Here is a 16697-nt window from a genome sequence, read left to right as displayed (position 1 = left end):
GTCCTCGCACTCAAAGCTGCTCACGGTCCTCACACTCACACAGGTCTTCAGGCTCATCACACTCACAGATCATCACACTTACAGGTTGCTTTCTTCGTGTTTTTTTTTTTTTGTTTCTCGCAAGTCGTCGATTTGTCTTTGCGTGAGTCGTGCAGCGGGGAAACTACCCCGAAGCAGTGAACTTCTGAACCGCTTATCCAATTTGAAAGAAATGTACTATGTTTATGTTTATGCACCGCACATTTCTACCGAATTTTTTCAACCTGGATAAATTACGAAAGAAACTAAATGCAGGCTGACGAAAGTGGGTGTGTGGAACTTTCGCCTGCTCACAAGGGCGGCGGTAAAAGACAAACGCTCCTTTCCACAGGTTAAACGGACAACGTCGCAGTGATTAGACTATCGCCTCGCTGTGCATACCTCGCTCATTTGTACAGAAATAAACGATTACTACATATATCACCCCCGTTTCTTCTTTTGTGCCACCCACAGGTATGTCTTAGGAAGTTTACGCAGCATATATAGACGCTTTACACAAGCGCCAAACTACAGCCGCCATTGCTGACCTTCTCTTGTCTTACCGAGATGCTGAGCAACTGAAACGGTAGTTGACGATCCTCTACAAAGGCCGATGCTTTAGAAAAGGACACAGTTGAATCTAATGTGGCAATAACCTGGCCTTCTATGGTAAAGATGAAGTGAAATGAACGAAATAAGAGGAAACAAAAACTGAAGGTCAGTATACAATCATATGCATCGACCATATTTTTTTCTGTTTTGGGAAGGCGGTAATATTAAGTAGCGTGGTTTCAAGTGACGCACACTGTTAGAAAATTCCATCAATCTACGTGGAAAAATCGAATAGAACATGTCCCGTTTTCTGGAAATGCATTCAATGTGCTGTTTGCTTTCAAAAACGGGAATTGTACCATGCGCATTGAAATGTGCTATTTAGGCAGTAAGCATGAGCTTATCCGTATAAATAAAAAAAGCCTTACAAGACTATAGTTTATAGTCGGTTCAACTGGTATAAGCGAATTGAACGCGCCCAAAAGTGCCGGATATCCAGCAATTTTTATGGAACTCTATCAGACCGCGGAAGTACAGTGCCTGTGAGCCGTGTTACTCCGCGCGCAGGAAGACATCTCTCACCCGCGCATGCGCAAGCCGCTGCCGGCCGGCGTGGGCCCGTGAGCTGCGGAGTGCTGCTGCCCGTTCGGAAGGCGAGTTCGACGTTGTTATCGCGTCGTCAGAGGCGTTCAGCGGTGCGTAGACGGCTTTGTTTTCCAAGGTACGTATACGTTAAGTTGTTTCTAACGCAGTGTTATTTTACTATCTCTAAGGGTGTCGTATATTCCAAGTTCGGGATGCCCAGCGTGTAGCGTCTCGTCTTCCCAGCTGCATAAAGCTAGGCCTTTTATACTTCCTGATTCGGGGCGGCATACTGCCCGACCCTACTTAGTATCGATGGTATGCTGCGCTGCGTAGTTACGCGGAAAAAAACTGGAGAAATGAAGTTAATGCAGAAGGACAGACAAAAACATGCATGAATTGGCGCAGACTAACAACTGTTTAATTTCTTTCTCTTCTTTCTCCCCCGACCCGTATTTCCAAAATTGCGGCTAAGAAAACGAATGGTTGATGTCTTGAATTTGTTGGCTTCTGAACTCGACGGTATCAAACCATCCCGGCACCATTTCCTCTTCGCTCGGTATGCGACTAAGAACCTTGGAGAAACCCCGAGCCGAGACATCAGTTCTCGTGTCAATCCGGCTGTAAAGTTGCTACCTTGATCAGAAGAAATAACCTCTGGGGTACCCATTCGAGAAAACACTTCCAGTAAGGCATCGCAGGTTCCTTTGGCTGTGAGAGATCGCATGCATATGACTTCCGGCCACCGGGTACACACATCAACAATACAGACAGCGTATTTGTAGCCTTTAGATGAGGGGGGGTCTATGGGCCCCACGCAGTCCATTACTACCATCTGGAAAGGGACCTGTGGTCTTGTTAGTGGTTGTATCGGTACCCGATCCTTTGTCCTCTCTCTTGCTGTCAGTTGACAGCTTTCACATGTCCTACAGTACTCCCGTATGTCCTCATCCATTCCCGGCCAATAAAACGAATTCTTTATTCTTTGTTTCGTCTTTTTGAAAGAGAAATGGCCCCCTACTGGCAAGTCTTGTGCTACCTGCAACACTTGTCTGTGCCTGCCTTTTGGCAGCACTACTTGCATGACTAACTGCTTATTCATTGACTCTTTGTGGAACAGTAAGCCTTCGATCTCTGTGAAACCGTGACTACGCGCTTTAGCATATTTCTGCAACGTACGCAATGATTCATCTTCTCGTTGTTCTTTTCGAAAGCGTAGACGACTATCCTGCAATGTCTGCTCTACACTGCTATCCGTTTTGCCTGTGCTGTCGTGTGTTTGTGCTGCTCCGCTTTCTTTGTACGCCTCGCTATCAATGCAGAAGGCCCCCGCTCGCGGTGTTTCACCTTCGGCCACGTTAGATATTCCCTCCGTACTGCGTACCAGAGGTGGCTCTAAGAACTTTTTCTCTCCTCGTTCTATGTTTGCACCCAAGTAATCTCCCTCAAGCTCTTCGTACCACACTGCTTTAAGGTCCTCATAATCTGTTTGCGTTAACAGTACATTTAAACCCGACGCAAGCTCGTCTGTTAGAGCACAGAGTACCAGTTTCTGTTGCTGATTGCCAACTTTGCTTGTATCCGCCAAGCGGCATGGTATGTGAACCAACTCCGCCTCGATTTCTTGCCCAAAGGCACCTCTTAGTCTTATTTTGCCCTTTGGTTGATCTCGTCTGTCAGGTAACAACGATTTCCGGATAACTGTAATATCCGCTCCAGAATCTAGTCTGACTGGCAGTCTTTCTCCACACAGCTCTAGTTCTATTAATTTGGCTTCTTTTACAATTCCGCTGACCTCTCCCTCTACCGTCTCGACCCTTGCCGCAACTTTTTTTTCGGACTCTGGGCATGATCTAGCAAGGTGGCCTAACGATCCGCACACGAAGCACTTTCTGGGTGGGAATGGACCCCGTGTTGCATTCCCTTCCAGTCTCTGTCGCTCGGCCGGCTTACTGAGCCTTTTCCCACTGTCTCCCTTTAATTTATTACTTTCATCATAGACCTGTGCCCACTTTGCTATACCAGCAGGCCGCAACCAGTCATTTCCTTCGCGAAGAGTAACAAAAGCCTGAGCATCTTCGCTCAATATCTCCTTCACTCTGTCCGCAATTAACAACTCTTTCAAGTCATCAAAGTTCTCGACCTTTCTGCTACGAACGTAATAGTCAAGGTAGCCACGCACTCTTTCCGCCAACTGTGTCCAGGGCTCATTTTCCTTTTTCTTCGCGTTTGTGAACAGCCTTCGGTATTCATTAGGGGACAGTTGCAACAGTTCAAGCACCTTTGTTTTTACCTCCGGATACTGCAAGAATCCGAGAGTTTCGCCGTCCCTTGCTATGTGCCTAACTCTCTCCGATAAATACGGGAGTAGTACCATTGTTTGTACATTTTTGGGAACCTTAAAGGCCTTCCACACGCTCTCGACGGTATCAAACCATCCCGGCACCATTTCTTCTTCGCTCGGTATGCGACTAAGAACGTTCGCAAGAAAGCTATTTGGACAAGTGAAGACACTTGTCCAAATAGCTTCAGATGATTTATTCCTTCCCGTCGTGTCGAGATACAACCTTCCGTCACCACGCCCGGATCCAACCTACCCAAACACGCTTTTTTCCCGCTCTTTATCAGCCTGTTCCATCCGCTATCAACCTCACCCTCGTGACCACTTGAGCTCGCTTCTGATAACCACTGATAGCACACCTACCAGTCATGCACACCTAAGCGTGGCATGACATGTCTATCCTTCATCTGAAACCTTTTTTTTTTTCTTTACACCTTATAATCACAAAGGCCTACATACCCTGCATGAACACAAATTACAATACATAGTAGAAGGCACCCGAATGACGAGGAAAATAAACAATAGTTACAAAAACAAAATTACTTTACACTTTTTTTTTCCACAAATACAATACATATCGTAGCAGAGACCCGAATGCCGGGAAAAATGAACGATAGTTACAAAAACCGCGTCACTTTGCACTCTTTTTTTTTTTTTTTCCAGCAAGGCGCATTGAGTGACGATAGAGGTGTGGACTGGTTAACCCGACTGTTTCGTCTCGCTACACCCCCAATTTGCTCAGGCCCGACCCAGTCGAGATAGGGCGTCTGCCGGCACATTTTTTGGTCCCCTTCACATGTTCTATCTGTAAATTATACTTTTGCAGGGACAATGCCCAGCGTGTTGATCGTGCGCTGTTTGGCGACGACGTTCCTACGTACCGCAATGGATTATGATCAGAGCGAACCAAAATTTCCGATCCGAACAACCAAGTTTCCAACTGTTCTAGTGCCCATACAATTGCAAATGCTTCTCTCTCGATTGTTGACCACCTACTCTGTGTCTCATTCAACTTTCGGCTCAAGAACGCAACTGGCAGTTCTTTCCCGCCGTCGCTCTTCTGCGATAAGCATGCGGCGACCGCTTTCTCCGACGCGTCTGTCGACAAAATAAACCTCCGCGTCAACGATGGGGCTGCAAGTTTCGGCAGTTCTATCAATTTCCTCTTCACCGTTTCAAACGAGTCTTGTTCTTTTTCACCCCATAGGAGTGCATTCGGTACTTGCTTTCTCGTCAACACTGTCAGTGGAAGCACTATCTCTGAATACCCTTCAATATAATCTCGATAATAGTTAATCAATCCTAAGAGACTCCTCAACTGTTTTTTGTTCTCTGGCCGTCTTAAGTTCTGAATCGCGGCAACCCTTTCTGGGTCTGGTGCGTGAAATCCAGAGCCTATTTCATGGCCTAGGTACTTTACTCTGCCTTGTCCGAACCGACATTTCGCCAGGTTGATTGTAAGCCCGCAAGCTTCTAATGTGGCTAGCACCTTGCCAAGCTGTTCCACATGTTCTTGCCAACTGCTAGAAAAAACTGCGATGTCATCAATGTATGCGCAGGCATACATTGCATGAGGTCTTAACACCTCGTTCATTGTTCTTTGGAACGTCGCTGCTGAATTTTTAAGCCCATATGGCATTACAGTCCACGCGTACTGGCCTTGATCGGTTACGAACGCGGTACAGTGCTGAGACTTTTTTTCCATTTTGATTTGCCAGTACCCTCTGGTTAGGTCCAAGACCGAGATGAATTGGGCTTTTGCTACGCACCACAACAGTTCTTTTACGTTTTGCATTGGAAAGACGTCCGTTTCAGTTACCGAGTTTAATTGTCTATAATCTATACACAACCTAACTTTCCCGTCCTTCTTAGCGACACATACAACCGGATGTGCAAAACTGGACTCTGTTGGGTAGATCAGACCCCAACCTATCAATTGTTGTATCTGACGATCTACTTCTTCTCGAAGTTTCATGGGGACCCGGTAGGGATAGATCCTTTTCATTGTAGCATTTTCGATCAGCGTTATTTTGTGCCGTCCCACCGCGCTCCTTCCTGGCGTATTTGAAAATGCCGCTTTCCGTTCTTTTATCAAGTTGAGTACCTGTTGCCTCTGTCCCTCACTCAAGTTCGTCAGCTGGATACCCGTCTGACATACCGTGCTATCTTTTTTTTTCGTCACATGGGGTCTCCTCCACGCTCCCAAAGTCCCGATCTTCAAAAATCACCCCCACAGCGTTTGTTCTTGCATAGTAGGGACGCAACTTGTTTGCATGTACCCACTTCCTCTGTCCTCCCTTTAGCTCAACAACGTAGCTGTTGTCCCTTTTCTGTTCAACAATCGTTATCGGACCCACCCACCTGGCCTCCATTTTGCTTGTAGCTTCTGTGTTTAACATTAGCACCGCTTCTCCTTTTTGAAATGACTTTGGCACTGCCCTTAGGTTGTACTGTGTGGCATATGCCCGTTGCTGTCCCTGTGCTCGTTCGTCCGCTATTTTTGCTAGACTCATCATCTGCCTCCTCAGGTCCAGGAGATATTTTTCTGCGCCTTGATTTAACGTCACTGGGGGGGTCCATTCTCCCGTCCAGGATTTTCTAAGAATAGCCAGAGGACCACTAAGGACACGACCATACATTAACTCGAATGGCGACACACCTGTCGTCTCGCTTGGTACTTCTCGGTATGCCCACAGCAGGCAGGGTACATACCTGTCCCATCCTCTCCCATGTTCAGCAATTACCTGTCTCAACAATTACTTGAAAGTCTGGTTCCATCGTTCTACCAAACCATTACTCTCTGGATGACCCGGTGTAGAAAACCTTAGAGAAACCCCGAGCCGAGACATCAGTTCTCGTGTCAATCCGGCAGTAAAGTTGCTACCTTGATCAGAAGAAATAACCTCTGGGGTACCCATTCGAGAAAACACTTCCAGTAAGGCATCGCAGGTTGCTTTGGCTGTGAGAGATCGCATGCATATGACTTCCGGCCACCGGGTACACACATCAACAATACAGACAGCGTATTTGTAGCCTTTAGATGAGGGGGGTCTATGGGCCCCACGCAGTCCATTACTACCATCTGGAAAGGAACCTGTGGTCTTGTTAGTGGTTGTATCGGTACCCGATCCTTTGTCCTCTCTCTTGCTGTCAGTTGACAGCTTTCACAGGTCCTACAGTACTCCCGTATGTCCTCATCCATTCCCGGCCAATAAAACGAATTCTTTATTCTTTGTTTCGTCTTTTTGAAAGAGAAATGGCCCCCTACCGGCAAGTCATGTGCTACCTGCAACACCTGTCTGTGCCTGCCTTTTGGCAGCACTACTTGCATGACTAACTGCTTATTCATTGACTCTTTGTGGAACAGTAAGCCTTCGATCTCTGTGAAACCGTGACTACGCGCTTTAGCATATTTCTGCAACGTACGCAATGATTCATCTTCTCGTTGTTCTTTTCGAAAGCGTAGACGACTATCCTGCAATGTCTGCTCCATACTGCTATCCGTTTTGCCTGTGCTGTCGTGTGTTTGTGCTGCTCCGCTTTCTTTGTACGCCTCGCTATCAATGCAGAAGGCCCCCGCTCGCGGTGTTTCACCTTCGGCCACGTTAGATATTCCCTCCGTACTGCGTACCAGAGGTGGCTCTAAGAACTTTTCCTCTCCTCGTTCTATGTTTGCACCCAAGTAATCTCCCTCAAGCTCTTCGTACCACACTGCTTTAAGGTCCTCATAATCTGTTTGCGTTAACAGTACATTTAAACCCGACGCAAGCTCGTCTGTTAGAGCACAGAGTACCAGTTTCTGTTGCTGATTGCCAACTTTGCTTGTATCCGCCAAGCGGCATGGTATGTGAACCAACTCCGCCTCGATTTCTTGCCCAAAGGCACCTCTTAGTCTTATTTTGCCCTTTGGTTGATCTCGTCTGTCAGGTAACAACGATTTCCGGATAACTGTCATATCCGCTCCAGAATCTAGTCTGACTGGCAGTCTTTCTCCACACAGCTCTAGTTCTATTAATTTGGCTTCTTTTACAATTCCGCTGACCTCTCCCTCTACCGTCTCGACCCTTGCCGCAACTTTTTTTTCGGACTCTGGGCATGATCTGGCAAGGTGGCCTAACGATCCGCACACGAAGCACTTTCTGGGTGGGAATGGACCCCGTGTTGCATTCCCTTCCAGTCTCTGTCGCTCGGCCGGCTTACTGAGCCTTTTCCCACTGTCTCCCTTTAATTTATTACTTTCATCATAGACCTGTGCCCACTTTGCTATACCAGCAGGCCGTAACCAGTCATCTCCTTCGCGAAGAGTAACAAAAGCCTGAGCATCTTCGCTCAATATCTCCTTCACTCTGTCCGCAATTAACAACTCTTTCAAGTCATCAAAGTTCTCGACCTTTCTGCTACGAACGTAATAGTCAAGGTAGCCACGCACTCTTTCCGCCAACTGTGTCCAGGGGCTCATTTTCCTTTTTCTTCGCGTTTGTGAACATCCTTCGGTATTCATTAGGGGACAGTTGCAAAAGTTCAAGCACCTTTGTTTTTACCTCCGGATACTGCAAGAATCCGAGAGTTTTGCCGTCCCTTGCTATGTGCCTAACTCTCTCCGATAAATACGGGAGTAGTACCATTGTTTGTACATTTTTGGGAACCTTAAAGGCCTTCCACATGCTCTCGACGGTATCAAACCATCCCGGCACCATTTCCTCTTCGCTCGGTATGCGACTAAGAACGTTCGCAAGCATCTTAGAGAACTGCATAATCTCTGTCGCTAGCTCTTTTGGTTGGTCACTCTGATCTTTTTCCGTTGCCGAGGTCTGTTTCAGCCGTGCCATTTCCAACTCTAACTTATTCGCTCTATTCTTTTTTTCTCAAGCCGTAGTTGCAGCTCGGCATGTTCTTTCATTCTCTCGTCCCCCAATGCCCCACCGACAGCCCCCTTCCCGTCTAGATCGTCGTCACTCATTTTTTGTTCTGCTTTAGCCTTTGCACGAGTTATCATCAGCCACACCCTCAATCACCACTCAATGCCTCTTACCTTCACAGACGCTCTCCAATCGGGCGGCAGGCTGCACCCCAGGCTTTCGGACACTCTGCTACCAGTTGCTCCGGCTGTGGTGGGTTCCTCAGGTGCTACTCGCGAGTACTGTTCACTGTCCTAACAAGATGCGACCCCGAGATGTCCCCTCACCAGCCCTCTTCACTTCCCCACTTGCGCGTTGCTCCTCTTCATGTCGTTGTCCCCGCCCCTCCCCCTTCTTTTGATTTTGCAGTTCTTCCGTGTCTCCTGGCTGTCGCCGTTGCTCAGTCAGGCTGTGACGTTTCGTAGGCAGCCGCTCTGTTCACCTTGCAGTTCTTCCTTGTCTCCTGGCTGTCGCCGTTGCTCAGTCAGCTGTCGCCGTTGCTCAGTTTTTTTTTTTTTTTTTTTCCAGCGTAGATGCCTCGGTTGAAGTCTCCACTTTCAAGAAGGCGCTTCGGTGACGTTTCGCCCAAAGATCCCCAGCTTCCACTTTTTGCAGCATGGGCGGTTTGGTTGAAGTTTCACGGGGTTGCTTGCCGGGTTTCCACTTTCTGCGGCGTGAACCCTTCAGTTGGCGTTTCCGCGGGTGTCCTGATCCGTGGGCCGGTGGTCCGATGTGGGCATTTCGACGTATGCTTGAATGCTGCGTTTCCTCGCGATTCTTTTCCGTTTTGTCGACTGCGCCAGTGAAGACACTTGTCCAAATAGCTTCAGATGAGTTATTCCTTCCCGTCGTGTCGAGATACAACCTTCCGTCACCACGCCCGGATCCAACCTACCCAAACACGCTTTTTTCCCGCTCTTTATCAGCCTGTTCCATCCGCTATCAACCTCACCCTCGTGACCACTTGAGCTCGCTTCTGATAACCACTGATAGCACACCTACCAGTCATGCACACCTAAGCGTGGCATGACAGATGGTGTTTGCTGTAGCTGCCTCTTTGATATACGAACTGGATGGTGTGTTTTTTGTAGCATTTACCTGGGGCCTGATGTTTGCTCCGACAAGTTTGGTATCTTATTGAGTAGATCTATTTCTTCTTGTCGCAAAGCTAGTGATGGCTCACTGACGCACGCTCCGTGTCTACCCGAAGCCATGTGAAAAGCCTCGATTATTTCACGCTTTGTTCTGTCCTTTGATCTGGACAAGATGGTAGCAGTGTCAAGGAGAGCTTTGCAGTTGCATTTTGAACAATGCGCTGCAAGGTTGCCAGGTGCTTGCAGTTGTCCGCATGCATGGTTGTGCTCCCTTAGTCTGTCGTTAAGGCACCTCCCAGTCTGCCCTGACGTAGGATCTTCCACACGACAGTGGTATTTTGTATACCAGACCTTCGACACATTCAACAAATTTGCTCCTGTCTTTCACTTGACACAGTGCCTTGCTGTTAGTCTCGTCCACTTTATTGTTGACCTTCCTGCATAATCCTTTGAGCCTGAAAGGGGCAGATAGTGACACTCTGACTTCGTACCTTGCGGCGATGTTTTTTTATCCTGTGTGAAAAATTGTGTATATATGGCAGTACCACCATTGGTCTTTTGTCCAAGATCTTCTCCTTGGTTTTGCACTTTCCTGTGAGTGTGGAAATACATTTTTCTGCGTCAGCTACCAGTATGGGTTCAGGATAATCGCTTGCGTGTAGTCTGCTTGTCTGCCTCTGTAAACTTTCGGAGACTTTATGGTGACACGATTTTTGAATTGCTCGCCACATGCATCCTGAGGCAACACTCCTCTTTACTAACTTTGTGTGTCCAGAGTCATACGGCAGAATTCGTTTTTTCCTCTAGTTTTGTACATCCAGCATGTGTGTCTGTAATCAAAAGTCATGTCGATGTCCAAGAACTGAAGGCTGCTTTTCTCAGGTAACTCAAAAGTAAAATCCAGTCCTCTGTGCGCTTCTCGAAACTTCTCCGTGATCTTTGAACATACCTTGTCTGTTAGTTTGTGTATTGGAAAACACACCAAAAAATCGTCTACATATCTAAAGCACTTGCTGACTCCATTTTTCTGGAAAAACCCCTGTAGTTCTCTATTTCCTTTTGCCATGTACAGGTGGTACTGCCATATATACACAATTTTTCACACAGGATAAAAAACATCGCCGCAAGGTACGAAGTCAGAGTGTCACTATCTGCCCCTTTCAGGCTCAAAGGATTATGCAGGAAGGTGAACAATGAAGTGGACGAGACTAACAGCAAGGCACTGTGTCAAGTGAAACACAGGAGCAAATTTGTTGAATGTGTCGAAGGTGTGGTATACAAAATACCACTGTCGTGTGGAAGATCCTACGTCGGGCAGACTGGAAGGTGCCTTAACGAGAGACTAAGGGAGCACAACCATGCATGCGGACAACTGCAAGCACTTGGCAACCTTGCAGCGCATTGTTCAAAATGCAACTGCAAAGCTCTCCTTGACACTACTTCCATCTTGGCCAGATCAAAGGACAGGACAAAGCGTGAAATAATCGAGGCTTTTCACATGGCCTCGGGTAGACACGGAGCTTGAGTCAGTGAGCCATCACTAGCTTTGCGACAAGAAGAAATAGATCTACTCAATAAGATACCAAACTTGTCGGAGCAAACATCAGCCCCAGGTAAACGCTACAAAAAACACACCATCCAGTTCGTATATCAAAGGGGCAGCTACAGCAAACACCATCAAGTTCAGAAGCCAACAAATTCAAGACATCAACCATTCGTTTTCTTAGCCGCAATTTCGGAAATACGGGCCGGGGGAGAAAAAAGAGGAAGAAATTAAACAGTTGTTTGTCTGCGCCAATTCATGCATGTTTTTGTCTGTCCTGCATTAACTTCATTTCTCCAGTTTTTCTCCGCGTAACTACGCAGCGCAGCATACCATCAATGTCAAACCAACTAGCCCAACTCCAAGCATTCATTATTCCTACTTAGTAGTTGGGCACTAGGAGGGCACAGTTTTCGCAGTACTCCCGCATTATTATGCCAAGCCGCTGTCAACATGCGTGCTTCAGCGCGTCGAATAAACTTCTTTCGCCGCCAAGTTCAACCTCACATGGTTCAAAGTTTAGCGCTTGATCGGGGAGGGGGATGGGGCACTTGGAGGATGAGGGAAGATTGGATTAGAAGGCGTGAACATTGGTCAGTTATGTTTTAAGGAACAAAGTATTTTCATAAGGTCGAAAGCGTAATATATTCTCAATAGGGCGTTTGAGAATCGGAGCTTGTTTTTAACTTTCTTTTTTTAAATGCGTCTGAAAGCATAATGGAGCACTGCATTCCTCTGCTACTCGACCGTGTGAGCGATCTTGGCAGCTTGCTAAATATGCGGTGAAATAAGGGTGGCACCTGCTTGATGCAGAGAAATAGTGCAGGCTTTTGCATCTTAGGAATAGTAACGCATTATCGTGCGATATTTTGAGTCGCCCAGTAAACTTATCCGCGCTGAGCCAGTGATCAATCATCGTCGTGGTAATATTCGTGTGCGTGCCGCGGATGCTCCGGGCGTTTTGCGTACTAAAGTAATGCCATTTTTTCAGGACTGATATTTCCTAAATAACTTGAGCTTCTGATAAACGAATTTACTTCGAAATTACCCCGGTCGAGTTGAAACCTTTATTGTAATAGGTGGTATTCACTGGACGCCACATCGGAGCTCTCTGAACGCTGCGCATGCTCAGAGTGAACTCCCGCTTATGGCCTGAGGACACCCTTTTTATGTAGAGTAATGCTACATGCACGACGTCGTGCAGCTCAACCAGAAGTGGCTGTACGCACGACGCGCGTTGGTGTTCTTTGATTGGACGACCCGAATCCTGGCCATAGTGGCAGAGCTTCGCTCTGCCAAAAAAAATACTGCAGAGCCCCTCAAACAAATATTTTCGCCCCATCATGACCTAACCAACCTCGCAATTCTCGAGCTTACTCGTGAATATGCGACCAGAGTCGCTCATTATGCATGCAGCCTCACACATTCAGGAGCATGCTCGTGAATTGTAATTGGGTTTTAAATGTCAAGTTCACATTTTTTTTTTTTTTTGAGGATGGGATTTGACTTGTTTTTATCGCTTATCACCTCAACGGAGTGTGATTTCTCCTTGTGATTTAAAGGAAAATACTATATATATCACCGGAATAAAGCGATAAAACTCATGGATATATATGTTAACCGGAAGAAACTGAGAATCTCCTCCCCAGATAAAAACTGAAAAGGTGTGCCATTTTGAAAACAATATAACTCCCGAAGTCCTAGGTATTAATGCTCTCAAACACAGTTAAAATCATAAACGTTCGGTTCAGCGTTCCTTTATGACTAAAAAAATCGACTTTTTTTCAGGCAGAAGCATCTTCGACTGCCACTGGATGGCACCAGGTGCTTCGAAGGAGTCAGCTTCCTCTCTGCCATGGAGCTGATGTACGCCACATACCTAAAGTACCCTGCTGAGCTGCTAGCAGCGTTGAAGTTCGTTTAGAGGTAACTATAGATGTGCCTTTCAGTTATGAAAATGTGCGCTGTGAATTTGCTTTGGAAAAATGTATCGTATGGACAGTTCTAATTCCTTCAGGTGGTAGAATTGTCTAGTGGATATTGCATTTCATGAAGAAATAAATAGGCGATTTTTTCGTCTGGGAAGCAGCAATAACTGCTAAATACTCTTTGACAGCATTAATGACATAATAGGCCGTTAGCAATAAATTATGTTGCTAATCTGTTATCGTGTCCTTGCCAACATCCTAAGCAGTTTGGCATACTTTTGAATGATGGTGTGCTCTTCAACGTATTTCCGGCAAAGCCAATTTGGCTCAAAATTAGAAATTTCGAAGACTGTAATCGACTTATTTTTCGCAAGAACCTAATTTTCGCAAATCGCCTACAATTTGAAAAAAAAAAGGTCCCGCGAACAATTCTGGTAAAATGTAAACACATTGGAAACTATATTGAGATCCCACCGCATCGTGAAAATTAGAACCCGCAAATTATTCCAAAACTTCAACTTTGACCTCAATCGGGAAGTATTGAGCCCTCGAAACATATTTCGTTAAATTATATAATATGGTACAAGTCAAAAAAGTTCAAATTCTGTTTTCGTTTGGCAATGTGCAATGTTTCCGAAACTTATAGGAAACACCAACTGTTCATTACCTCATAAAAGTGCTAACTTGTCGGTGGCCAAACGACAACTATAACACGTTGCTTAATGCAACAATTTTGTGCGCTACGTCATGGATTGATGTAATCTCCAGAGGTAATACAGTAGCGTGTTCCTTTGGTGAGTACTGTACATATACAGGGCGTTTTTTTTTTTTATTCTCACAGATTTGTTTAAAGAAAGCCGTGAAAGCTACACTTATTCGGTTTCTGCAAGTGAGTTATACGCCAATGGGGACATTATGTGGGTGTCTAATCTTTGCGATTAGTCGGCTAATTAATTAAAATTTCTTAAATAACTTTTTAATTAGTGAAAATAGACATATGGTTCCAATTAGAAACTTGCTGAGCGTTATCAAAAACCACTAAATCAGTCATTTTTAGAAAGACTTTCAGCGCGTGAGAAGCGTAGTAGTGCATTTAAGTTACAACTCGTGGAGCACATACAAAGCTAGCTGTCGCGGTAAGGCGCCTGTGCGATTTTTCTGTCTCTTATTTAGCCCCAGCCTTGTACCTGCTCCACTAGTAGCTTCAGCGCACTGTTGCTCTTTTCACGCGCTCAAAGTCTTTCTAAACATTACTGATTTAGGGGTTTTGGACGACGCTCAGCAAATTTCTAATTGGAACCATGTGACTATTTTCAGTAATTAAAAAGTTAATTAAAAAATTTTAATTAATTATCCGACTTATCGCGAAGATTAACCACCCCCAAATGCCCCCTGGGCGTATAACTCACTCGCACAAATCGGATAAGTGTAGCTTTCATGTTTTTTTTTGTTTTTTTTTTTTTAACAAATCTGTAAAAAAAAAAAAAACGCTCGGTGTAGCAGGCGCATAACGATTCCTCAAACGTATTGCAGTATTCCCATGTAGATATTAAAAGTTTCATTCAGCTTGGTCACACTTTCTCTGAGGCATTGTCGATTACATTAAACAAAGTGTCTAACTTTCGGCAGCAATTCGGAAAGAAATATGTTTTGTAGAGCAGCATATTAGCGTTAGCATTTGTGTTTGTTTGGCACGTTCAACAGCAACCTGGAACATGTTGTACCATGTTTTTGTTGAAACTTCGAACTAAGAAAGGCAAAGGCCTGATGTTAACGTGCTCCTTTCTAGACACCCTTATTCACAATTCGCTTGAAAATATTCGTTGCTCATACTAATTGGCTGTGCTGCAGTAACTGCGTGACCTGCTTGGGAGGACCGTTTCTCTGTAAGTCATATTATTATGTTGCAATATAATGAAAGAATCAGGATGAATCTGGTATTCAGATACATTGTCATATAGAACCAATACTAGAACTTGTGCATCCTACGGAGCATGCAACTTATATTTTAATCCGCCTTAGTATCGATCGGCTTCAAATACATGAGCCCTTGTGCTGCAGGGGCACACGAATATACCTGTGACCGGGCTATGCTTATCAGTTAGAATAAGTAATATGAACCAAAAGACATGAATGTTCACATTCTAATAATGGGTGTATCTCATAACGTCCCATTCGCATTTGAACCTTGCACATTTCGTCCTATTCTCATTTGGTCCTTCTCGTTTGAACCTTCTCATAAAATCCGAATCGTGTTTTTCGCAACTAGACCCATTCTCATTTTGCCCGTTCGCCCTACGACCGAATGGCATTACTTCGGCATGCTTCTAACGTTGTTATGCCTTCGCGGCTTTGTTGATGAGCCTTACCTTGCTTGGGCCCCCAACATACCATTAGGTATATGTTATGTGTAGAGGTGCGCACTCAAAATCGTACAATGACGCCTCCTTCCCTTCCTCTAAGCAAACGAAAAAAAAAGCGATGAACATTTATTTTGGAAACTTTGTTTGAACAGAAATAGCATACATATTAGCAGTGGTTCTCAACCATTGATGTTTCGCGGACCCCTTGTAGAAAGGCGGAGATGATGGAGGACCCCGCTCGGGGTGAGGGGAATAGAAAGGTATAGGCTATCATGATAATGATTTAATAAATGAATATAACTAATTGCTAGTGTGAAGTAGACTTATCTCATTGACAAACGCACGAGAGTACTCACCCAAAAATTGGAACGTTTCTTAACGACGTGAAGAAAGACAACTAATACTGTCGTGCTTGACTGATAAGACATGGCTTCGCGGACCCCTATAGATGCCTTCGCGACCCCCATTTGAGAAACACTGCAATATAGAAGTGGTGGCATTGTCCCAGGTCGAGAGACCCCAAAAAACGTGACATTTCGGAATATGATCTGGCTGAGATAAATAGTTGGTCTGTTTTATTGTCAGCTAGTAGCTTTTCACGACGATCTCGACGCACTGCTAAAATCCTTGGCAGAGAGAGTATGCCTGTAGCGTGGCACACACACACACGCACGCACAAAATATATCAATGTACTTATTAATATAAACCCCCCAAAAAAATGATTTTCGTATAGAACGAGTCAAGTGCGACGGGTCAAAGCGACATATTTTTGAGAATGGCTGTTTTGAAAAGGGCCAGGTGAAAAGGGCGAAATGAGAACGGACTCAAATGAGGAGGGTTGAAATGCGAAGGACGAAACGGGAAAGGACCAAATGCGCCAGGTCCAAGAGAGAAGATCTTTTTGAGAATGGTTGTTTTGAGAAGGGCCAAGTGAGAAGGGCGAAACGAGAACGGGCTCACATGATAACCTGCCTCTAATAATAACCAGAATATTCTGCTTAAGCACTCCAGGCAAGTTTTTTTTGTAATATTGCATTTACTGGTACTGTGAATTCCTTTTTTTAACCGAAGTATCGTTGGGTACAACTTTACTAGACAGGCGAGCTGGTTAATATGACATTCTACAAACCGAGATGGAGGCTTCGAAGACATACGTTTCAATTGAGACGGATGTGTTCGTCCTTCTTTGTAGCTTCCGTCTCGGGTTGTAGAATGTTTTAGCGTTGTGTGCTGACACAAGATCCGAAATGTGTCCAGTTATTACTGAGAACTGATGCCGGTAAGCTGAATCGTTTTTGTTTTGTTTTGTTTTTTTGTGTGTACAATCACAATTCGTGTTGATGCACGGATCAGACTTGGAGGCTCATGGTGTCTGCA

The 16697-nt window shown here is 45.3% G+C and overlaps 2 protein-coding genes across 2 annotated transcripts; both read right to left on the bottom strand.

The window, feature by feature from the left end:
- Window positions 1-1719: 1719 nt before the first annotated feature.
- On the bottom strand, window positions 1720-3601 carry LOC115325058. The gene is made up of 2 exons (XM_029985758.2): window positions 1819-3601; window positions 1720-1727 (listed from the first exon to the last, which is right to left on the bottom strand). Exons 1-2 carry the CDS (start codon window positions 3599-3601, stop codon window positions 1720-1722), a joined length of 1791 nt encoding a protein of 596 aa, XP_029841618.2.
- A 2752-nt stretch (window positions 3602-6353) lies between these two features.
- On the bottom strand, window positions 6354-7952 carry LOC115324856. Its single transcript, XM_040208969.1, has one exon. It carries the CDS (start codon window positions 7950-7952, stop codon window positions 6354-6356), a length of 1599 nt encoding a protein of 532 aa, XP_040064903.1.
- Window positions 7953-16697: the final 8745 nt, after the last annotated feature.

This window comes from Ixodes scapularis, unplaced genomic scaffold, assembly GCF_016920785.2.
Source record: "Ixodes scapularis isolate PalLabHiFi unplaced genomic scaffold, ASM1692078v2 PGA_scaffold2__306_contigs__length_199485367, whole genome shotgun sequence".
Taxonomy (NCBI): Eukaryota; Metazoa; Arthropoda; class Arachnida; order Ixodida; family Ixodidae; genus Ixodes; species Ixodes scapularis.
The sequence above is the reverse complement of the archived record's forward strand: the minus strand, read 5'-3'. Positions and strand labels throughout refer to the sequence as shown.

Excerpts from the sequence above, each read along its gene's own strand:
- LOC115325058 (XM_029985758.2), bottom strand. The coding sequence starts at position 3,601 with ATGGTGCCGGGATGGTTTGATACCGTCGAGAGCGTGTGGAAGGCCTTT.
- LOC115324856 (XM_040208969.1), bottom strand. The coding sequence starts at position 7,952 with ATGAGCCCCTGGACACAGTTGGCGGAAAGAGTGCGTGGCTACCTTGAC.